Here is a 24,296-nt window from a genome sequence, read left to right on the forward strand (position 1 = left end):
CTAAAATCTGTGTAGAGCTTCATTAAGGCCTTGTTTACACTTAGCTATGTCAGCAAACCCTCTTAGTTTAGATTCCGTTTACACTGGTGAGGATTTCAATGCTGGTATAACTTTGTCTACACTAAGGTAGTTGCCTGCATGACTTTATCAGCAAAGGATAGCACACCTAACCAACAGCTATGCCAGCAAAACTTGTAAGTGTAGACCAGATCTAAGGGAGAGTTGAACCCCCTGAGGAAAGAAAGGAGTATGCTCTAATCCAGAGGTTTCCAAACCAAGCTCCCTGGTGATACTGGCTGGTTGTGGGGTCCCAAGCGGTCGTGTTGCCTACCGGATCGAGCATTGGACTGGGACCCAGGAGACATAGGTTCTGTTCATGGCTGTGCCACAGACCTGCTGGGTGACCTTGGGCAAGTCACTTCCCTTTTCTGTGCCTCAGTTTCCCCATCTGTAAAATTAAGGTGATGGTACTTGACTCCTGTTTAAAGCACCCTGAGACCTATGGATTAAAAGTGCTATAAAAAGAGCAATTTGGCAGTGGTGTCTTTTACAAACCTAAAAATCAATAGACATCCTTCCATGGAAGCAAGTGCAGTAATTGCAACAGGGATATTATGCTCCTGAGTAGAGGCACAGGGAGTCTGCTGTCCTGTACAGGAAGGCGGTTGGCCATGGAATAATCTCGTACTAATGTGTGGTGGTCCAGGCTGCTGGAGCGGTACTGCCAATCCCCCATGTGTTCAAATCTCACGGGTCTGACTTAATTTACTTGGCTTGATTTTGTTTGCTCTTTGCTTTCTGGTGTTGAGGTCTCTAGGGGTCAGGTTTTTCAAGCTTTGCTCTTTAACCATGAGGGTTGCTTGGTTGTTCTCTCTCCCCCCCCCCCATCCCGGTGAAAGCTGTGATTCTTAGGCACTCCAGGAGCTGGGGCATTGAGGGAAAAATGCATAAAATAGCAAGGGTTTGGAACATTGCTGCGTAGACTATTTGGGAACCCCTTGCTCTGAATCAAACTGGGGTTTCTGGCTTCTGTTCCCAGACCATCCTCTGATTTCTTAGGGTACTGAATAAGATAGGTATTCATAGATACTAGTATGGAAGGGACAAACCACTTTGCAGTTGTGTGGCTCAGTTTCCCTTTCTCTCAAATATCTAAAATCCCTCTCTGTGGGTGTTACGAGGCTTTAATGATTGATGCTGATAAAGTCTTTTGAGATCAGGTGAAAAGTGGTAGAGGTGCCACAGGGTTGGTTTTGTAAAAGTGTCAAGGACTGACCTGTGTGGCTGCTGAGTTTATTGCTCGGGGGGGGGGGGGGGCGGGAAGGGGAAGGTCCTTTAGAATTGCTGTTTTTGTAAGCCAGTTGTTATGGGGGTCCATTTGCTGAGTAGGGAAATACCCCACTAGTGACAGCTCTTGGGCGAGCAGCTGCTTGCGGTGCTGGTGGGGGGAACCTGCCAGCTTTTCCTGGAGGAATTTTTCCCCTTTTGTGTTTTCAAGCTGACCCTACATTGGGTTGCCCTATCCTCTTCCCTCCCTCCTTCCTCCTCTTTTGATCCTGATCCACTGACTGGAGCACTTGACTGGCTGCTTTGTTTCAAACGTTGCTGTTTCATTGGCTGCAGGCTCAAATCTTCTTGGGTTCTTGCTCCAGTTCTTGTTGGCTTTGCTTTTTAACCCTTGCCCTTCCAAATCTAGCGGACAGGGGGATGTGGGAGTCCAGCTGACCTTTTTATTTTATTAAGCTATCACTCTTCCTGATTTCTGCCAGATCTGGATGTGCTTTCAGTCCCAGATAGTTAGGGTTTTTTTTTGTTTAAAAACCCTGTTAAATTGCTACCTGTCAGGTTATTGCATAGTAAAGTGACCGTAATTAATGCCTGGAACATGTAGGAAGGTTGTCGAGGCCTGAGATAAAACGTGACTTGTTTTGTTTTCTGACAGGTTTCAGAGGAACAGCCGTGTTAGTCTGTATTCGCAAAAAGAAAAGGAGGACTTGTGGCACCTTAGAGACTAACCAATTTATTTGAGCATGAGCTTTCGTGAGCTACAGCTCACGAAAGCTCATGCTCAAATAAATTGGTTAGTCTCTAAGGTGCCACAAGTACTCCTTTTCGTTTTGTTTTCTGTTAACCTGAAGGGAGAGTTTCCAATTTTGAGAGGTGGCTGGCGTTCAGTTACGCGGGTTGTCGTTGGTATTGGAAGCCAGTCTCCCTTTGCACTCTGGTTCCTTGTGCGAAGGAGTTAATGCTACTCTAGTTCTCTGATTTTTTTGCCTTAGGTTCAGTTTCTGTTGCTGGCAGCCTGGTGAAGTGTAACTGCAAGATGAGGAAGGGAAGGAAAGTCCGGTTTCATTGTGTCCATTGCAGGGAACAGACTCCCTGGGCTGAGAAATAGGCACTCTTATTTCGTTGCTATGGGGAGCTGCCCATTCCTCTCCTCTGATAAGAGGGGGTGGGACTGCAGAATAAGAGTGGAAAGTGAGAACCTGTGGGGGGTGAGGGACTGGAGGAAATACCGTGTTAATAAAACCCCATTCCACACACTCTGTGCGCACACAGATCATATCATGTAACTGTGTGACTGGACGAAAGGGGTGAGGTGGGTTAAATATAATACCTGTGGCTTCTTTTAATAAAATCTTGTTAGGTAGGAGAGCTAGAGGTAACTGGGGAGCTCTACCATTAGAGGGATTTGGGGTGGGGGTGAGGTGGAGGATCAGATCACATCTAAGTCTTCTCACTTTTTGTTTGTGCATGATTGCTCCCACAGCAGTGGCTGACAACCTGTGGTCACAGACCTCAGGGGGGGGTCCATGGATGCTGTTGAAGGGGTCTGCGAAAGACTTAGACTAGAAACTGACCAAACAGAGTACACACAGGCAGGCAGGCAGGGCTGCCACTTGGGGTGGGTGTCTTTGGGTTGAAAAGGTGGCTTGAGGGGCTGATCTTGACCACTGTTCCCTCTAAGCTGTGCGCGTGTGCCCACGCACACAGATCCTAAACCCCATGCACACGGTGAAACACCGCACGCACAGAAATTTGCACAGAAACCCAAAAATTTGCACAGAAGAAATTTTTTGCACACACGGTCCCTCAAAAATTAGAGGGAACATTGGTCTTGGCTGACTCATTACACCAGCTCTTGTCGTGATGGGTGCGCTATTAAATACCGAAAGTTGGTCTAATAAAAGAGATTATCTCATCCACCTCCTCTCTCATAAATCGGAACACACACAACCCCTAAGGTCTAGCAGAGAAACACAATCCCAGCTGCTCCTTCCCTGTCCTCTACTCCCAATGCAGCAGCTCGCTTGCCAAGAAGTAGGTGGTGCTATGCCCTACCCCCCCCACCATACACACTCCCTGATCCCCAGTGCAGACCAATTGCCACTGATGTGGGGGGAGGCGCCTCACAGTTAGCAACGTCAGAAATCTGGGTCTTGCTGAAACTGACGCCATGCATGCAAGCAAGCTGAGGTCAGGAGCAGCTGAGTTAGCGACTAAACCACAAGCCTCCTTCTCTATCAAGGAACAGAGCAAAGAAGGAAATCTAATCCCCTCTGGAGGGGGGGGAGGAATTGGTTATTTTTATCAACCTTTTTTTCCCCCCGGCATTATTTTTTCCTGTACTCTGAGTTAGGGCTCTTCCTGCGCCCCCGGCTCGTTAGCAGAAGGATGGTGAAGGTGAGTGGTTTGCTGCCTGGTTGCTTTATGCTGAGTTCAACACAGGGCGTTTTTTGGAAGGGAGAGTTGACTCTGAACTGTCTCCTGCCTGATTGGAGCTGGGGGCGGCCGTGTTTCAAAAGCTTGGAAGAACAAGGAGAGTCTCCCCGCCTTGAAGACAGGAGAAATGGACACCTGTTAACAAGCTGGCTTTTGGGAGGTGGGTGGGGGACTTTCCAAAGGGAATATGGCATTTGTATCTGTCCCTTTTTTCTGCAGAATATATTTCCTGTCTGGGATGTGGGTGCGGGTTCCGTTTTCTTCCACGCTAAAGTAAAAAAAAGAACAAAACAAAAACCCACCTGTGCCTTACTTTTGTGACAATCTGAGCTGCCCAGGTGTTTGCGTTTTTTTTTTTGTTATCCCTGATAAAATTGGGGATGGCTGGGGAAAGTTTTCCCTTTCGTGTCCCCTCCTCAACAGCAGAGGTAAAACAAGAGCTGACTGTCTGATACAGGGCAAGCGTTTGAACTTTAAAAATGAACCCTCCAGTATGCACACTGCATTCAGTTCCAGCTGCAACCTGCTTTTAGGATGATTGTATAGGAAGGCTTGTTCGTATGTCTGAGTCAATGATGGGAAAAATTTAGTGACTGTTCTTGGGATCAGATTTTTTTTTATGTGGATGTCACAAAACATCAGCCTATCACCATCAGTTGATGGTGATCTTTGGGATCAACAGAGAAGAGGAGTTTTGGGAGTGGTATGTTTTGGGAGCATTGGGTGAAATTTGTGAAAAGGGGGCTTTGAGATCCTTGGATGAAAGACTACAGATGACCAAAGTGTGGTTATCTTTGTTCTGAGACCCTTCATTTTTGCCTGTATTCACAAAAAGAAAAGGAGTACTTGTGGCAGCTTAGAGACTAACCAATTTATTTGCGCATAAGCTTTTGTGAGCTACAGCTGATGAAGTGAGCTGTAGCTCACGAAAGCTTATGCTCGAATAAATTGGTTAGTCTCTAAGGTGCCACAAGTACTCCTTTTCTTTCATTTTTGTCATTACTCTCCAGAAAAAATATTTTTTTGCCTGCAGCATAATACAGTTTGAATGCATTGAACTTAAGTAGACTGATATTTGGAGCAAACTCAAGACAACTGGGTAGATCTTTTTCATGCCAAACTCCTTCTGTGGTTATTAAATATTCTTATGCAGCCTCTTCATATAAGGTTGATATGTTGTGGTTTGCCCTGAATTACCTTGCTGCTCTGTGAAGAAATAACTTTCCCTTCTAAACATGGTTTTGAAATAAAATGTTGCTGACTCTCAGATCAGGGAAAGGGGGTGGCCTGTTTGAAGTGTCATCCCAGTTTTACTCTGCGGACAGTTGGTTTACAGAAGGCCGTGTCTCAGAACTGATTAGCTCAGTGGTTCTCAAACTTTTGTACTGGTGAACCCTTTCACACAGCAAGCCGCTGAGTGCAACCCCCCCTCATAAATTAAAAAAAATGTTTTTATATATTTTAACACCATTATAAATGCTGGATGCAAAGCGGGGTTCGGGGTGGAGGCTGACCGCTCGTGACCCCCCCATGTAATAACCTCATGACCCCCAGTTTGAGAACCCCTGGATTAGCTGCTTAAGGACTGTAGGATGGGTCCTGAATCTTCAAAATAACCCTCAATGTAGTGACAGTCTTGCAAGGACTTGGATGCCAGGGCTTTTGGACAGCTGCGTTGATGGGTGTTTAAGATTTAGTTAAATTGTTGATAATGCATAGCTTTTATAGCACTTTTCATCAGCAGATTTCAAAGTGCTTTGCAAAGGAGGCCGATACCGTTATCCCAATCTTACAAATGGGGAAACTGAGGCACTGAGGGGTGAAGTGACTTGCCCAACATCACCCAGCAAGCCAGTAGAACCACTGGGAACGGAACTCAGGTCCCCAGAGTGACAGTCAAATGCTAACAAGGCCGCATTGTGTATGTTTTCCTCTTCAGCTTTTGGTAGAAGGGAGGTGGGGAGGTGGTATGTGCCTCTGATATAACTTAATTTTTTATTTTGACATGATTTCAGTGAACCTTCTTTGTCCTTGCTATTCGGTCTTATCACTGCAAGCGTAACACACGTTGACTTTGTGTAGAGAAACTTACAAAGGGTTTCCTACCGGTTTAGCTGAGAGCCATAGCGTGGACAAGGTTCTGGAGGTCTTTTTGGTGTGTTTTTTGTATAACATTTAATTAGACAGACTTCTCCACAGGTTTAACTACAGCTAGCTCTGGCCGCTGGAGCTTTGTCTTCTCTGAGGCACCTTCTGTCTATCGCTGGTTCAGCTGACCTGATATTGTGCCTGGTAGGATTTCTTGGTAAGCTCAGTGGGGCAGCGATTGTTGGTCTTTTTGTTCTGTGTTTGTATGGTGCCTACCGCAATGGGGCTCTGGTCCATGATCATCTCTTGGACGTTACCACAATACAAAGAACTCCTTTTCACAGCCATGAGAAGCAGCAGTAGTGTAGTCACAAGTAAACTGAATTTACCTACTTCTCATTTGGGGCACACGAGGTTTAGTTTAGGTTAGCTTACTCCCCCCCCCCTTTTTTTTTAAACTACTACACCATTGAGCTCCGATGTTCTTTTCAGAAAACAGAATGGGTTTAAAAACAGAGGTAAGCGTGCAAATTGCATAACACTGTTTTTTTTTTTTGTTTCCTTTTTGTAGAGGGTCGGGGGGAGCGAGAACTTACTCTGACCAGTGTGCCTTAATCAGGATAATACAGATCTGTTTTTGGAGTCGTTTTTTGAGCTTCATGTTGATCTATTTATAATTTGTCCGTACTTATAGCAGAAAACGTACCTACCAATGTATAAAACCCCAAAGCAGCCTGTTTCTGGGTTATATCTGATCCTGAAGAACCAAGTTTTTTTGTCAATCCACTGTTTTTCTTGCAATCAAACTCTCTCTGCCTCTTGATCTTTTTATTTTTTCGGTGAAGGTGGTGGTAAACTCTTAGCCAGGGGCAAAACTCTTAACTCTTGGGTGTATGCTGGCAGGAAGGCGTGCTCTGGCTGGTGTGTTATTTATCCAGGGCTGCTAAAAGTGTTGGTTAATGGCTGACTAATTAAACAAGGCAGAGAGATAAAGGGAATGTGACCTGCATTAGGACAGCAGGCTGCGGAATGTAGCTCTAACTGGAGCACAGTTTGGTATCTAGCAGTGAGCGGGGAACAGCAAGGGGAAAGCTGGCTTCTTGGCAGGGTAGGGGAAAGTTTAGACCAGTTGGGCAAAACGATCATGAAAGTTCAGCCGTTGAGGTACAAAATCTACTTGATGGTGGCAAAGCTAACCTTTTCCCTTGCCTTTTCCAAAAATCACCATGGATTCATAGATTCCAAGGCCAGAAGGGACCATTGTGGCTATCGCATTTGCCCCAAATAACTCCTAAAACATAATGTTTTAGAAAAAACATGAGGTAGAAATTTGCAAGGGGAGCGCTTATTCCAAGGTTGAATAATCGGATGGCAGTACCTTATCTTATGGCTCTTAAGAGAGATGCTGATGAAAAGCCCTGTGTACGAGCGTGGTGGTGGTGGTAATATACTAATATTTCATGTATATATGTAAAAATACATCTCTAGTAAACTCCCATTTACTTCATTGGAAGCAGGCTTAAGCCAAACCCCAGTGCTTTTGAAAATGCTGGCCCAAAAGGATAGTGAATTCCTGCTTTTTCCTCAATAAGGGTCAGATCCTGCTTGTGCTGAGCCTCTTCGTCTCCTGTGGAAATCCTTATGACCCAAGTTTTCAGTCCGGGTAGCTGTGCCATTTGTTTAGGAAGGTTTCTGCTTGTAAAGAGAAACTTGACCAAAGTTTGTAGCAAGAAACTCTCTTGGGGAAGTGAAAGGAGGGTGTGAGGTGATTCCACTTCATTCAGTGCCTAGTTAGAGTCTGAAACTTGTGATACTGAGTCATTAGGTGGAAGTGGTGTGAAACTGTTAATGCCCTGCAGAAGGAAGGGAGTTTTCCTGAGTGTTACAAAAGCTGACCACATAAAACCAGTGTGACTAATAGGGAGGCATAGTTGTGGGTATTGAAGCTTTTACTAGTCATTTGCACAGGTGACTATAGTCAGCAGTGGGCCGTTAGCCCAGATTTCGCTGAGCCAGTAAACCAGGTCGGTGACTAGTGTCTGTGGATGCCGGGTCTCTGTAAAGAGAATGACTTGAGGGTGAGGGCTGGAGCTCAGTTAAATTTGGGGCTCTTTAATAGGACAAAAGGATATCATGAAAATCAAGGATTGGATGCACAGAGGTTGTCTCCCATTGCTGTTTTTATTAATCCTTATGTCTATTATGGTAGAGCCTAGGGCGAGCCAAGATTGGGGCCCTCTAGTGCTTGGTGCTGTACACAGAGTAATAGACTGTCCCTGCCCCAAAGAGTTTACAGTCAACGAAGGGGCAGTATATGCTACTCCCTGCAAAGAAACTGGATGGAGGTAGAGGCATCCGTGTGGGGAAAGATGTTCCCGGTACTCCAGAAATACCAGCTCGGCTTGCTCTGTGCTCCATGAATACCAGATGGCTTTGAGATTCATTAAAGGATGTGGGGGTTGGTAATGGAAATCTCCAAGATTAAGAAAGTTCTTGCTGGTTAGGAAGGAGGGTCTGTCCAGGTGCCGGAAATACACAAGCAGCCACTGATGCCTTCCCACTTCAAGGGAGGGATCAGGTGAGGAACCGCTCCATGTTTGGGTGAATAAAAGTGTCAGTCACACCCCGTGAGTCCAGAACTCTGTCCCAAAGGATCAATTTGACAGCTTGTGCCTTGCGCTGGATGTGAAAAAGAGGCCGTTCTCCTTTTGTGGTCACTAAAGGTCCGATGGCATTTTTGGCAAGAGCAGGGAACACTCTCTTGATAGCCCAGGGCTTAGTTTAGGAGATCTGTGTATTGTTCCTGGCTTCTTCCCGGATTCCCTGTATGACCTGGGCAAGTCACTTATTAGCTCTGTTCCTCCATTTCCCTAGATGCAAAGAGAGGGGTAATACTTGTCTTAGCAGCCCCGGGGTAGGCATTAATGCATTAAGTATATAAAGCTCTTGGAGATCCTCTGACAAGGGTGTTATAAAAGTGCAGAGTATCATTTGACTCCTGTGTGAATTCAAATGTATGTAATTCCACTTACTCACAAATCCCTTGCAACTTTATTAGGCTACAGGCTTATTCACTTCCTCTTCTAAGCTATTGTGTAAGCTGCTGTTTGCTGTGAAGCAGCTCTCACGTTCCACCCAAGAGATGGCTGCATTTCAGTGATAAGGGGGAAATGGATTGTATCCGTATGGGGTTTACGGAGTTGAGACGCAATAGAAAGCCTCTGTTTTTGTATGGTGGATTTTTTCAGTCTTGGTACCTTACCTTTTGGTTGTGGGACTGGAAAAGTTTCCAGTGACACTAGCAGAAGCAGGTCCCCGTGGGAAGTCGGTAAGGCTAAGTGCTGGAATTCAAGAATAGTGTGGGCGGGATCTGACTCCTGGCCTGGGAGGAGCAAGTGGGCAGGCCAGCTGGTTGATGCTGGAATGCAATTCCGTCTGGGAAGGCGGGAGGAAGCTTCAAACCGACCAACTGGCTTCTGTGGAAGGAGGTGCAATGAGACACTGAGGAGGAGGGGCCTAAAAGTAATAAATAAGGAACATATGTGTTTGAAGTTGCTCCCTGTGGCTGCCACACAGTCTCCTGCAATCCCCGGGTGGAGATGAAGTCCCAGGAAGAATGGGCTTGTAAGTTTCTTTTGAATGCATCTTTGCCTTTTCCCTGTGTAACTGGGTCTTCTGCCGCAATACCCAAAGCTTCTAGCTTGATTTCAAGGATGGGATTTTCTGTGTAATCTACTTTCACCTGCATGTTTCTTCTAATGTAGCTTGGGGGCCTTGTAAATTGCACAAGTAAATGCTCTGTGATCCTTTCTGGCTGCCTCCTATTTCAAAGGAGTTTGCTCTGAGTACACATCTCTAAGGCCTGGTATCCTAGTGGTTGTATCTATGATGGCCAGATGTATTCTGATTTTTGTTAGTGGAGGTAAACGGGGACTGAGATGTGGGGGAACTCCAAACAAACGAGAGAGACGAAGTACAGCCAGGCATACTGCATCTTTGCGATGTGACAGAATTTAAGTCTGTTTAAATATTTCAGCATTAGTTAGCGGAACAAGAGCCGATCGGCTGGGGTGAAGTCAGTGGAGAGGTATCTATGGCACACACTTTGTTGGTAGGTGCTGTAATATGAAGAGGGTTTTTTGGGGGGAGCTCTGTCAGCCTTCAGAGACGGATCGGGCTCTCTTCCCCCTCCCATGCTTTGTGTAGAGCTTCTCCGTTCCATGGAAATTATGGATCTCATGGGCCTTTCCAGACCAGCCAATATCTGGATGGGGGAAAGAAGAATGTGGCTGTTTCATGAGGCATCAGTCTCCATTTGTTCTCTCATAGAATCATAGAATCATAGAATATCAGGGTTGGAAGGGACCCCAGAAGGTCATCTAGTCCAACCCCCTGCTCAAAGCAGGACCAATTCTCATTTAGCACTTTGAGAAACAAATTGCTTCAAACAAACAAACAAACAAACAAACCCCCAAACAAACAGGGAGTGGCCCAAACTGCCAGGCTTCCTTTTGTTTGTTTTAATAGTCTGCTCCCATGTTCTTGATCTCTGTGTTAGCAGTTTGTGTTTCTGCTGTGTTGGCTGCTTTTATCGACAAACTGGTTTTTTTCCCCCTGCTGTCAGGCTCCAGATGTTGCATCAGGGTTGGACCCCACTTTGGTGCTGCATAGGGGGAGAAATCTTGCCATCCAAACCGCTGCTGGTGTGATGATGGTCTGTCGGGATTATCTCAATTAGCTGCTCCGCTAACGTAAAACTAGTCCTTATGCGACCACGATAAACTGAAGGATTATTATAGGATATGAAGTGTTCTGCAAAGGTACAGAGAGAAAAGGGTAGAGGGCACTTTTTTTGATGTTAAAAACCTTGAAGGGCTTAATGTTTGAAGTATCAGAGGGGTAGCCGTGTTAGTCTGTATCCACAAAAATAACGAGGAGCCCACCTCTGAAGAAGTGGGTTTTTTACCCACGAAAGCTTATGCCCAAGTAAATTTGTTAGTCTTTAAGGTGCCACCGGACTCCTCATTTTAAAAAAAAAATTAAATCTTCTTCGCTTTCAGATTTTTGCCATTTTGTTTTCGGGCGAGTTAGACACACTTACATCAATTTGCAGATTTCCAAAGTTGTCACCTGGTCAGGGCACTGGGAATTTTACCCAGTGATAGGCTTCAGTCTTACACTGCTCCCCTTGATATAAAGTGCAAGGGACTATTAAGTCAGGAGCGCTGTGCGTCCGCTCAGATCCAGCTGCGAAGCCTCCCCTAATCAGATTAATACATAGTGTCTCTAGAATTGTTGGGATCAACAAGCAGCGTAAGGATTGCTGCTATTTCTGTCGTGATGAGGGGTCTGGCTAGCTGTGGGGACTGCTAATGGGTAAAGAACTTTTTGAACTGGTGACCTGCAAATCCAGAACAGGTCTGTAGTCACCCGAACAACCTGGTTGTTCAATGGTTTATGTGAGCTGGCAGCATTCAGTGTTAATCCTTGTGGACAGGTGCCAGCATCATTCTTGGCAGGCTCTGCACCGGGGTCATGGGGATGGAAATACTGTCACCATTTGTCCTTCCAGGTCATGGGTGAGGCACTTGGCCAGAGGGGAGGTTTGCCGTGCGGCTGCCTGGATTATACGTGTTGTGTGGCTTAGAAGGACTTTCTGTGCAGTGTCTAGTACAACGAGTTCCTAATCTATGCCTAGGTGCTTCACGAATACAAATAATAAACAATAATATTAGACTGGGATTTTTCAACTGCAGATTCAGCTGCCTAACTCCCTAGGGGCCTTTGAAAATTCCATCCTTAGGCCTGGTCTATGCGTAAAATTTAGATCCAGCTAGATACCTATAATAACAACAGTGAGAGATTCACACTCCTGAGCGCCATAGTTAAGATGACCTAACCCCCCAGTGTAGGTCAATGGAAGAATTCTTAGGTCAACCCAGCTACCGCTGCTCGGAAAGCTGGATTAATTGTTGCGACTGGAAAACCCCTTCTGTTGCTGTAGGAAGAGGCTACACTAGAGCACCCACAGTGTAGATGTGGCCTCAGTTTCCAGAAGTCTCCATCTCGCATCTTTCACCACCACTGACTTCACTCTAAAAGCTTTAAGGACCTGATCCAGTCCTGGGCCTGACTAGTACTTGAATGGAAGACCACCTGGGGATCCCAGCTGCTGCTGTAGGTGGCCTTTCTTTACCATTTTTCTCCTTGTCTTGTCCGCTCCCCTCCCCAGTATTCCCTCTGGAGTTAGTGGCGTTACTTGCAGGAGTAAAGTTTGCATGATAGAGGCCTAAATAGTTCATCAAGTCAGAAGGAGAAGAAGCACGAGTCCTTCTTCAATTCTGCTGCCTGACCAGTAAGTTTAACCGTGTTTCTGTGTGTTGCAGAGGCAGATCCATACATACTCCTGGTGCCTCATGATTGAGAATCTGCTTTATGTTCACTGTTAACCCCCCTGACCTCTGTCGCCTAGCTAAGACCGCTATGCCCACCCACTGCTGCTTTGAGGAGGCCAGGATATTTGCAGATGTTTTTCTTTGTCCGGTTCAGAGCATTCAGCTGATAATTCACCAGCGTCAAGAGTTACAACAGGGATGAATGTGGCTCTGGATTTTTCCTAAGAAGGTGTAGATTTCCTCTTGCTTTTTCCCTCCTCCCCCCCATTACAAAATTTGGCCCACATCTGTTTTTTGAGTTAGCTTTTTGTTCAAAAGTGGAAACTCTTACTAGCTTCTTTGTTCATACTGCGGACTTAACTTGCCTCTTAGAAATGTGCGCAATTGAATCTGAGGATTTTTGGATTGAAATAGATTGCTTTGACAAGTGCCTACATCTCAATGTGTCTGAGAAACTTGGTAAAGGGGTTGCCACATATGCTCGCCTACACCAGAGGAGCCAGCCAGATGACTGTGCCAACCAGTTGCATTTAATAACTTTTGTATTATGGAATTGGCTAGGATGAGCCAGCTGACAGGTTGTCACCCGTTCTCTAGTTTATTAGCTTTCCGCTGTTGTTCTTCTGACCCGGGACTGTGGTTTCTGTCTTCCTTTTTTTTTTAAAGTGTCCCTGTGATGCATTCACTGGATGGCCCATATCAGCTTGAAGATGAGCAGGTGACTATAAGGCCACCAGCACTGTCTAGAATAGTGAAGTTGTAGGTGAGCAGAGGGAGTAGCTATGCGTTGCGGCTTGGGTTTGTGTCAATGACCAGAAATATTCTTGTCTGACCCAGGTGGCTGGTGAAGGGAACATTGGATTACAAGGGCTGTGCATTTATCAGCTGCTAGAAGAGTCGTCTTTCAGACGAGAAACACATTGTTATACTGCGAGTTTCTTTTTTGTCCGTTTGTTGGATTGTTAACTCCTCAAGGCATGCATGGGTCATGATTTTTATCTTGTGCAGGGTTGGGGCCACAGTTGGTACGTGAACAAATGAGAGCTTGGAAAACAGGTTTGATATCCATCCCCTGTCACATTATCAATGGCTAAGAAGATCTCTCTCTCTCGTGCTCACTTTCGTCTTCGCTCCAGAGTGTACTCTAGCTCATTTGGTTGGATTTCCTTTCCTCTAGGTATAACTTGTCTGGTCCAAAGGAAGGAAAAGGACGGGTAAGTGAGAGGATGGTGCTTGTCAGAATCATCTTGGATGGACAAACCCTTCATCTTCTCTGTGCCAGTTTCTGGAAAATTTCTTTGTTTCTGTAGTGATTTGCCAGCACTTTGAACTGCAACTGGGCAGGACCAAAGCTGTATCTTTGATTTTTATTTATTTATTTTTTTTAAGAGGACACAGATGCTTAATGATGTAAACAGACGTTCATTGTTGCCTGGCTTTGTTTCTACAAGAAAAAAATACATTTGGGTTCACCCCATGGCCAGATTTCCTGTGTAATGCCAATCCAGAGCACAGCTCTAAGCCCTCTGTAAAACCCTCTTGAGTCTGCTTTGAACTTTGCGTAGTGGAGTTTCTGAAATGATAATAACAGACCATCCAGTGTCCAATTCCTGATCTGAGTCTGTGTTTAAAAACCCCCAACTCAGAACACTGATCTGGAAACACTATCTTTAAATCTGATGCTCTGTTTTAAAACCTCTGCCTCCCCCCCACATAAAGAGGAATATTGGCTCTTTAATTTCTGCCCAAGATCAACAAAACTACACCCAAGTACAAGTGCTTTGTACTTCACTAAAAAGGAATGGGATCAGGCTGTACAGCTCACAGCTGGAACCCCTGGACTCCCTGGCACCGCAGTTTGGACCCCAGCTGGGTCAGCTCAGCCCCTTTATTCTTTTGGAGGCAGATAAACTGGGGTCCAGGAAGAGAGTTAAAGGGTCATAGGACTGGAAGGGGACCTCCTGCGTCCATGAGTCCAGTCCTTGCTGTCACAGCCAACTCTGTGCGATCATCCCATTCATAAACGTATCAAGTGCCAATTTAGAACAAGTTTGGTGGTTTGCCCCCACTGCTACTGTTGCAAGGTTATTCCAGAGCCTCCCTCCTCTGATGGCTAGAAACCACCTTCTCCAGCCTCCATTGATCCCTGACTAGTTGATCCCCATTTGTTCTTGTGCCAGCATCATCCTTTAGCTTCAATAGCTCTTCTCTCTTTCTGGTGTTTACCTCCCCCACCTGCCCCCAGTGTATTCATAGAGAGCCATCAGATCCACTCCCAGCCTTCGTTTTGCTAGGCTATACAAGCCTAGCTCTTTCAGCCTCCTCTCCTAAAGGAGGCTGCTCATTCCCCTGATCATCCTAGTCATCAGTCTCTGCACCTGTTCCCGTTTGGATTAATCTTTCATGCTGGACGGGTGGGAGGAATTCTCTTGAACAAATCATGCCCAGGCATTGGGAGTGGACATGAAAGACCCCATGGAGGCACCCCTCATGTGATTTCAGAAGATTTCGCTCCTTCATTCTGCATGCAGTGCGTCATGTACCTTCCTTGCTCAACGGCAGGTGCTTTGCAGTATCCATATAGCTTGCAAAGCCACTTAGCAATCCTTTTCGATTAAAGGCCCGTTTGTGTTACTTCAGGTCAGTGATACTCAGACTTCAGTGGTCCAGGAGCCAAGAAAGAGCCACAGTAGTGTGAACTGATTGTTTCATTTTGTTTCTCCCTCTCTCTCTCATATATATACCATGCATGTGTGTATAATATTCTCACAGCAAACTGACTGACCAGCTATTCTATAATTGGTTAATAACATAGTAAAAGCATCTTGATTAGCCAATAACTTGAATTGGTTGGTTGTTAATTGAATCGGTGTTTTAATATGTGCTGCAAAGAACCACTTGCAGCTCCCGAGCCTCAGTCTGAGTATCGCTGCTTTTGGGTGCAATATATGGGCCCGAAGAGTCAAAGGCCTGTAACTGACCAAAATTAAACAGTTTTAAACAAGGTTCAGGGTTTGATATACAAAGACCTCTGCCTGTTGAGTACCATGGAAAACACACCATTAGAAATCCGTTTGAACCTTTAATAAAAGAAAGAAAAACAGGTAAAGCGTTTGAAATGTAAAGTACTAAATAAGGCTTTCATTTTAACAACATCCCTTGTCTCTTTCTATCTACTCAGGGAAATATTTTTAGAAAGACACTTCCGCCCCTCGTTTGACAGTCTCTTAGATGGTTTTACACTTGGTAATAACTGTCCTTTTGGGGAAAGGGAAGACATTTAGTTGAGATGGGCTGGAGCTGTTGTTGCTGTTAGTCTGTTCCTGTTTGCTAGAAGGCAAAACAAGACCATCACCCACCAGGGGAAAGAAAAGAACAGCAAAGATAGAAAATGCAGCTTTTGTCTCTGGTTCTGACTCTCACTTGTAACCTCACTGCTGGAGGAGAAATAGGCCCAGCACATGGTCTGATCAGCCATTCTGAGACCTGGCAAGCTGCTGCCAGCATCGGACTGGGGAACAGCTGTTTTTGTTAAGCCACATATTAAATAGAGGGCAAAAGGATAGGGATACGATAGAGAAGAAATACAGCAAGGAAGGAAAAGGAACACACTAGGGCAGGGGGTGGGGGGGAGATGTGACAAAGTCTTACATCCCAGGTGGTGGTCAGGATTTAGCCAGACCCAGTGGAGGCGGCGCTGTCATCTGGCTCCCTCTCTCTGGCCCAGTCTAGTCGGGACATCTCTCAGGATTAGGATGAGGAAGGTCCATGGTCCTAGGAGGTGGTGGGGGTGGCAGCCATATGATGCTCTCTTCTTCCTCTTTTGTTTTCTTTCAGTCAGCCAGCATTACGGTAGCCTCTCTGCCCGTCCATCTCTGTTTACTTCCCCCAAAGTCTGTTCTGTTTAAGAACCCCAAAAGCTCCCCATTGAGTTCACAATTTAAGGTAAATTTATAGGCCCAATTATCACTCTTCAAGGGGTGAGTTCCATAAGTCAGATTCTGTGAAGCTTCTGTCCGCAGCCCTTAGCAGCCTTTCTTCATGGGTCAAGACAGTAGAACCTCAGAATTATGAACACCTCAGGAAGGGAGGTCGTTCGCAACTCTGAACAAACCGTGATGGTTCTTTCTAAAGTTTGCAACTAACATTGACTTCTACAGCTTTGAAACTTTGCTATGCAGAAGAAAAATGCTGTTTCCCCTTTGTGTTAATAGTTTACGTTTAGCACAGTACTGTACTGTATTTGCTGCTTTTTTCTTGTTTGTTTTTTTGGTCTCTGCTGCTGCCTGTGTACTTCTGGTTCCAAATGAGGTGTGCGGTTGACTAGTTAAGTTCGTAACTCTGAGCTGCTTCTTGGGTTTCTCTGTGGGGAAGAATGGAGCTGCCACCGGAGGCTGTGGACATTAAGATCCCTCAGTAGCTAGGGATGTAAATAATGTACAATTGTAATAGTTTAAACGGGTTAAACATTTAACCGTTAGGATCCGCTGCTATCCTGCGTGCTCAGGGTCCCCTTCCTCTTAATTAATCCTAATTTTTTCACTTACCGGCACCCCCCATTCACCCCACATGCTGGATAAAAAAGCTTTTTCTGTTCTTCTATTTAGGCACCTAAATTTAAATTTTATTTATTTATTTAAGGAGCATAAGTTTGAAAACATGGGCTGTAATTTTTTCGCTGACCGTTTCTTGTCAGGTTTGCAACCAGATAACACTTACAGGACATGAAGTACGTCTAATATCTTAAAGCATCTCTACTCTGGGAGATTCCACGTGGTTGATACCCCTGTTTTTGTAAGAAAAGTTTAATTTGCTCAGTGGTGGCAAGGTCCAGGGGAGTTTCGCTGTCCTAGCAATTGTGGTATGTTTATGACCATCGAGCTTTAAAGCTGTTTGGCCTTTTTCTCATCAACTATCAATTCCAGAGAGCCACGAACACAGTTCGGCGTGCATAGCTGGATGCTGCTCCGTGTGCCAGTTGGAGCGTTAAGGAGGACAGGTGTCGAAATGTCACCCGATCTTGGCAGGCTTGGACCCGGGCTGTGAAAACATTAGGCAGTGCTGCCTGAAGTTGTTCCTGTCACAAAGGAGCAATGCCATGCTCTGGTTTTAATCCCGAAGAATATCTCCTTTCTTTATGTTGCTCCTGCAGTGCCTGTAGCTACTGCAGAGCCCACTGATCTTCTTCGGCTCTCCCCTGGGTCCCAGGCAGAGGGGCCCCGCCACCCAAGTGCAGCGTGAGGAGCACCGAGCAAATGGTCTAGTGATGTGGAAACATCCACCATCCACAGCCTGCAGGAGGGAATGGCTTGTTATAGGGGAACCCCTGTACGTCAGTAGCCATTTGGGGCCGGGGGGTAGGTAGTGGGTCGGACTGAGTTGCAGAGCCTCAGAGCCATTGAAGGGTGGCTGGTTCCCGCGGCAGTCGTGTTACTTGGCATATATTGAATGTGGTGTCGAGTTCTGTGATTTATTTTTGGTGGCTCTCCTTGACTCCCACTTGATGAAGAGGTTTCTTGAGGGTCAAGCCTTCGTGTGTTTTAGTGGGTAGTTCTAGAGTGCAGGGAGATGACAGCCAGGGCTCTGGTGGATTCTCTTTTAGAAGCATTAAAAGACAGACTATGTTGAAGGAGCAACATGCAGCATATCCTTTGGGAAAGATCCTCAGAGTCTAAGCCTTCTCTTGCTCTTCTGCCAGGGCTGAAAGGTCGAACAGGACAGGGCAGAGAAGACTCTGTATGCTCCATCTGGGCTCAGGAGGCTGTTGTTTCTGACCATGTCAGTGTCACGGTCTGATTGTTCATGCATACCGCAGACCATCTGCCTGGCACAGCCTGGAGTGAGAAGCGGGTTGTGTTTTCCAAAGATTAGCTAGGGAGGATGCACTCTGAATATCCAGTGCTGAAGACCCTTTTCTGCTTTTTGAATTTGGGACACATTTTCTTGTGACATTGGGAGACTCCTCTCCATCCCTTTAATGCGAAGTGACTGTCCTGAACACCAGCTTTCCCAGACTTCAGCTTGATCTTGGGTGAACTCCCATGGCTAGTAACAGAGGGATTCCTGCTCCTGTCTACAAGTGGCTGAGATCTTCTCTGTTCTCTAAGCAGTCAGGAGGAGAGTTGTGGGAAGAAGGCGGCTTAAGCATAATGCTTTTGTGAACTCTGGTACAGAGTGCCTGCCCCTCTCGGAGCCAGGTTGTAACAATGTGGTGCTAGCATCCTTCCCCTTCCGCTTTCAGAACATGTGCATTTTCGGTTGGTATCAAACTCAATTTCCCAGGTGTGCTACAGTGCATTGGAAACCCGGGCTCAGACTCGGGTTTGAGCCCCACCCCCATATTGTCCCCACGCGCGCACACACACACACACACACACACACACACGTCTGTCTGACTTGAGTCAGCAAGCACTCGGGTCCCAGGCCCCATCCAGGGAGGAAGGGGTCTACACACAAGCCCTGCTGAGACTCTGGTCCAAACCCTATCACTTCGTAGCGTGGACGCAGCTCAAGCCGCGGAAGGTCTGTGTGGTTCAGTAGGGACCCGTTAGCCCTGTGGTAAGACCTGGCTCCAGCAGTTATAAACCTAGATTTACAATGCAGTGTGGATGCTCGAGTATGGGCTTAAAAATACCAAGTCCACATGCCCGGGTCCCACAGATATGGGTCCACAGAGCCATGTAGACATACCCATAGAGCCTTTCATCTCTAGGCCACTGGTTCTAATCCAGGTCAGTAGTGAAACAGTGGGGAGCTATCTGGTGGTGGCCAATGAGCTGCTGAGGCTCGGACCGATTCCCATCGGGCAGGTATCCATATCATGAACAATACCCATGCTTGATGCTACTGACATCCCCTTGTCCGCCCTTGTTAGAGGCTGAGGATTGAGTAGACCGTGGAGACGAAAACCCCCCCCCCCCGACCTGTAGAATTGGTCTCTTCTGCTCCTAGTTGATGCACTGTGGGCTGGGTTTACAGGGCTTCCGAGAGGGGGGTCGGTTTCAGGCTTCTGGAAGGTTGGATTGGGGCTGATGTTAGTCTCATCAGAATGTACCTAGCTATCCGGAAATTGACAAAAGGCCTTCAGGCAGTCTGACCTGAGAGGTAGCCTGGGGAGAAAAATCCAGCCTCATTGTTCTACATAATTTGTGGTGCTGGGCAATAGTCTAGAGTGCCCAAGAAGTAATTTGCCAGGCGCTGCCGTTAGTGGCCTCTATCTTAATTTACTGTGTAGCAGATAACTGCACAGGGAAAGCCCAATTCTGTTTCTGCTCAAGTGGGGGGGGAAAACTTGGACAGGTTTCAATGGGAGCAGGGTCGGGCTCAGCGTTTATAGAAATCATAGACCTGTAGGATGGGAAGGGACCTCAGTAGGTCATCTAGTCCGGTCCCCTGCACTGAGGCAGCACGTGCATCTTCCAAGATGGATGGGATTAGAAATTGGTGCTGGTGAGCAACTCTGTCCTGACCCTGCAGTTTGCACAAGGAAGGTGTGAACCTGCTGCTGCCCTGGAATGGGGTATAGCCCTGCTTCCTTCTAGTCCTTTTTACTTAGCTGCTTGGAAGCCAGAAAAGGGGCAAATGGGATGGCGGGGAGAAAGAGTCTGTATTCTAAAGTTGGTTCCTCTTGGGAAATGATTAGAGCCATAAAGGGATTATTCTTCAATTGCTTGATTAGCTTCTAAACATTGGCACTTTAAAATGTTTGAGATATTTAGTTTCACTCTAAATATAAGGTGCCTCATGGCCCAAGTCCCAGGAATCCTTTTGCCTTTCTCTCTAGCACCTTTCATCCATGTTCTTGTGAGTGGGGCTGATTATCACCTTTTTACAAGTAGAGAAACCGAGGCAGAGTGGGGCAGTGGTTTACCTGAAGCCACATAGTGGCAGAGCAAGAAATAGAACCCACAATTGCTGACTCCAGTCTCTCTTGTTCCAGCCACTAGAGATCATGCATCTCTGTGCTCCTGGGCTCTCTTCCCAGCTATCTGTCCTCAGCAAGCTGAAGGCTAGACTCTCTCCCACAGGCAGGAGAGATCATGCTCTCTGATCTCTACTCTAAGCAGTGCCTGAGAGAGGAGGACAGCTCTGTGAAGTTACAAGCAAGAGATTGCCTGTTAGGTCACTGCCAGATTTAGATTCACGTTCCAAAGCAGCTAGCCTGTGTGCTCTTCTCCTTGCAGTTGCTAGAACTTCATTTTAATGGTTTTATTTTCTTCCTAGTTCTAAATTTAAATATTAATCCAAAATCAGGGACAACTGGCAAGCAAGTAAGGCAAAATGCCTTCAGGTTGGGGATCCAAACCCAGGTGTTCTGTTGGAAGAATAACAACACAAGTACAAGTTATTTAATATGGGAAGCGGAGAGTAAATGAAGGAAGAAAACACAGGATCACTTTGACTGGGAATATATTTATCCTGTGCCTTTGAGATCTCAGGGCTCTAGAACACGACTGGTCTTCTCTGTGCACATCCAGAGCTGGCAGCCTTGGGATTCTGCTTCCCATGTGGAAACGGGGAAGTGACTGGCCCAAGATATCGCAGTGGGTTGGTACAATTGCAAAGGGAACCCAGTAACAAGCCCTAATATATCTGAGGGCACATCCATCCCATGATTCCTAGCGCTGCAGGACCATGAATTCTCCTGCAGTATGCTGTGGGAGAACTGGTGGGTTCCTTCTGGGCCCATGGTGGGAGGATAGTGGGCAGGCCTTGGAGGACTAACAGCACTCAAGTGGAGCTTGCAGAGTGGCTGTGTAGCAGCTGCCAGGCTGTGCCCACTCGAGCTGTAGCTTATACGGCTTCAGGCCAGCCAACCCAAGTTAACAGCACTGCCGTGGGCGAGTGAAGGGTTATCTGCATGTGGACGGAAGCTGAGTTAAGGTCAACACTCGCTGCAAACCAACCCTAGAAAGCAATCACACGCGCGGTCCTTGCAAAGCCTCCCGTGCCAGAGTTGGCGATGAAGCTGAGCCCTGAGTTGGATGGGTGACCCTGAACTCCCCAATCACCCCTGGCAGAGGTCCCTCCAGTTCAGGGTTGGGTGGAGGAAGCTTGCTGTGTCTCTTGCGGTGCACCTGCTCTCTAGATAAAGGCCTCCACTCTCTGGGGCTGTCACTTCAGGATCATTCACTGGAGCTAGCTTAGTTATGTAAAAATAAATGATTTCTTTTTCCCTTTGGAACATCAATTAGTTTTACATTAGACAGTGAAGCTGCATATGGCAGCTGGTTCCCATTAATTAAAAATGCTTATTTTTAAGCAGAAAATTATGAGGTGAAACGGGCCAGATTTTGTATCCTGCCATATCAGCGCTGACTCGAGTTTTCTAGGTGCTCAGGTTGCTCTGTGTGTGTGTGAGAGAGAGAGAGCGCGCGCTAGCTGGCTCTCTGGGATTGCCCTGGCTGTTTTTTCTTTTACTGTTGGGTTTGGTTCTGTTTCCCAGTTGATTCAGGGCTGCTTGAGACTTTCTGTCGCAAGGCAAATGGCATCTGGTACTGGAGACAGATGTAATTAGAAAGGTCTTGGTGTAATTGCTGGTCCAGTGCACCACCTGAGTGACCATACATCAGAATTCTGAATCCTCAGACGGCAGCGCTTCGCCCATCTCTAGGACTTTCCATTTGCGGGTCTCAAAGTTCCTTACAAACAAGACAGACTTTGGCTTCCTAAGATGTCCCACATAGAGGAGAATTATCCCTATTCTGCAGATGGGTAAGCAAATAAATGAGAGGCGAAGTGACTTCTTTAAAGCTGGCCTGCGAAGGGGTTGACATTTTGGGTAGACGGGACCTGGATTTCTAATGTGTTGGGAATCCAGTGGTGAGGCTGTTAGCTAGGGAGACCTGCTCCCATTCCAAGGCGGGGTAGATCAAAGCACATTACAGAGCTCTTAGTGCCCGGCAGCAGGGTCTGTGTGAACACTTAATGCATGGCAGGCTAGATATACAGCCCAGCTTGCTGCGAGCTAACAGACTAGCCCCAAGTCTCTCTCTGCCTCAGTTACTCCTCTGATGATAGCACTGTCCTACCTCAAGGGGGGTGTTGTGAGGATAAATGCAGAAGATTGAGATGGGGTCAACATAGGTATTATGGATGGGATATAAAAACGAGCCATCAGGCTGCCTTTGTACCTCATAAATAAGCATAAAAAGGGCACAAGGCCTTTATTTAGATCAGTGGTTCTCAACTGGGGGTACACGTACCCCTGGGGGTACACAGAGGTCTTCTGGGGGGTTCATCAACGCATCTAGATATTTGCCTGGCTTTACTACGGGCTACGTAAAAAGCATTAGTGAAGACAGTACACACTAAAATTTCATACAGACAATGACTTGTTTGTTCAGCTCTATATACTATCCACTGAAATGTCAGTACAATATTTATATTCCAATCTGTTATAATTACGTGGTAAAAACGAGAGAGTCGGCCATTTGTCAGTAACAGTGTGTCTGTGACACTTCTGTATTATGTCTTATTTTGTAAGCAAGTCGTCTTTAAGTGAGGTGAAAGTTGGGGTATGCTAGACAAACCCGACTCCTGAAGGGGTCCAGTCTGGAAAGGTTGAGAACCCCTGATTTAGACCACCTGGAAGATCCCATGGTAAGAAGCAGGAGTAGAATTTAAACCTAGGAGATGGTGTCTGTGTGTTGCAGTAGCATCTAGAGGCTCAACAGAGCTGGACGTTACGGACCTGTGAAGAGCAAAGGGGCTGTCCCAGCCCCATAGTAACCCAAAAACCATCCGTCCTCTCCTGGGTTAGGTGACGTCTCTCTCCCCTGTGGGTGGCAGGGGAGAATGATCATTGCTGCCCGTGACTTGTGTGCTGTTTGTTTAGTGTATCAGACAAAACAAGTTATTGGCTCCTCCCTTGTCCTATACGGTGTCTGTGCTCATTTGCCTCCCAGAGACTTCCGACTTGTTTAGAACCACTCCTGAATCAAAACTGGTTTGGCGTGGTCTCTCGGGACAGCTGGTACTGGGCAGCTTGGAGGAAACAGGAAGGGAAATTGTCTTAAGCTGTGATGAGCCTTAGGTGGAGAACTGGTTAAACAAACCAACCAACCCATGAGGAAGGAATGAGCTGTGACATGTCAGCAAAGCAGAACAATTGAGGTGGAGATTCAGTGTGTCACTGTACAACGAGGTGACCTTTAAACGTCTGCACAGCTGTTCTTATTAGTGCCAGAAGCGTGCGTGCGTGTGTGTGTGTGTGGTACTTAACAGAAATAGACATGTTCCCTCCCCGGAAAGAGTGAGCCTGTAAAAACGTAGCCACGTTGAGGACACGTGAGGGGGGTTTCCAGGATCTGCCTCCAAATTAAGCTGAGATAGGAAGGAAGTGAGAGAGTTTGAGGGGAAACTAACGAAGATGATGCAAAACATGCTTGGCATAAAGCTTTGGAAAACCAGATTTTTAAACTGGACACCCAGGACAAGAAAGAAGCAGGTGGCGTAGAGATGAGGTCATCTGGGGAAAGGCCATCGGAAAGTGAGGGGGTTTGAAGATGGAAAGACACATGGACAGGAATATTGTTCTGACCAGGAATGGCACATGAGCGAACCCAAAGGTGGAAGAGGTAGCCAGGTTAGGATCAAGGTGAGAGATTTCACACTGTTCCTTCAGTATGAGCTGGTACGGGGTACACGTGAGTGGCCAGGAGCCCTGAAAAGCTCCATGTTGCCAGTGTGCACTGCTCTGTCTCGTAAATGTCTCCTTCTGAGCTTTGGCAGGACAGACATAGCACAGAAGGGTTGGATTTCTCCTGGGCATTTCCCATTCATTATCATCATCATCATCATCTGTCTTGTGAATGCAGCAGGCATCTCTGTCAGAACAGAACCCTTCAGGCTGCTGAGATGTGTCTCGTTCATGAAGCAGGAGCATGCTCGGGCCATGCTGGCCCATCTGTCATGAACATACATGCCATCTGCACAGCATGGCTGCGTTGGCTCAGTGGGTGCGACTCTTCTCCATTTCTTCTAGCTGGCTGACCGAGTGCTATGGATGGGGATGAAGTCCTGGCTGTTTGTTTCTGGTGTCCACGTGAGCACTGAGACATTGAACTTTTTGGGTAAGGGTGTGGGGGA

General features: G+C 46.5%; 1 protein-coding gene across 6 annotated transcripts in view; it reads left to right on the forward strand.

The window, feature by feature from the left end:
* PAK4 (p21 (RAC1) activated kinase 4) overlaps positions 1 to 24,296 on the forward strand; it is a 92,887-nt gene that overhangs the window by 38,628 nt on the left and 29,963 nt on the right. The window contains exon 1 of one of the 6 annotated variants that reach the window (XM_048832943.2): positions 3,444 to 3,684. The exons of 3 other annotated variants lie outside the window; for them this stretch is intronic. Coding sequence is in view for 1 of the 3 variants with exons in the window: in XM_048832941.2 (XP_048688898.1) it covers positions 9,411 to 9,435 (25 nt within the window). In the remaining 2 variants the exon portion in view is untranslated. Of the gene's footprint in view, positions 1 to 3,443; positions 3,685 to 9,351; positions 9,436 to 23,784; positions 23,806 to 24,296 lie in introns of those variants that run through there. 2 more of the 6 variants (XM_048832941.2, XM_048832945.2) reach the window with 2 other exon arrangements.

The sequence above is a fragment of the Caretta caretta genome, chromosome 23 (assembly GCF_965140235.1).
Source record: "Caretta caretta isolate rCarCar2 chromosome 23, rCarCar1.hap1, whole genome shotgun sequence".
Lineage (NCBI taxonomy): Eukaryota > Metazoa > Chordata > Testudines > Cheloniidae > Caretta > Caretta caretta.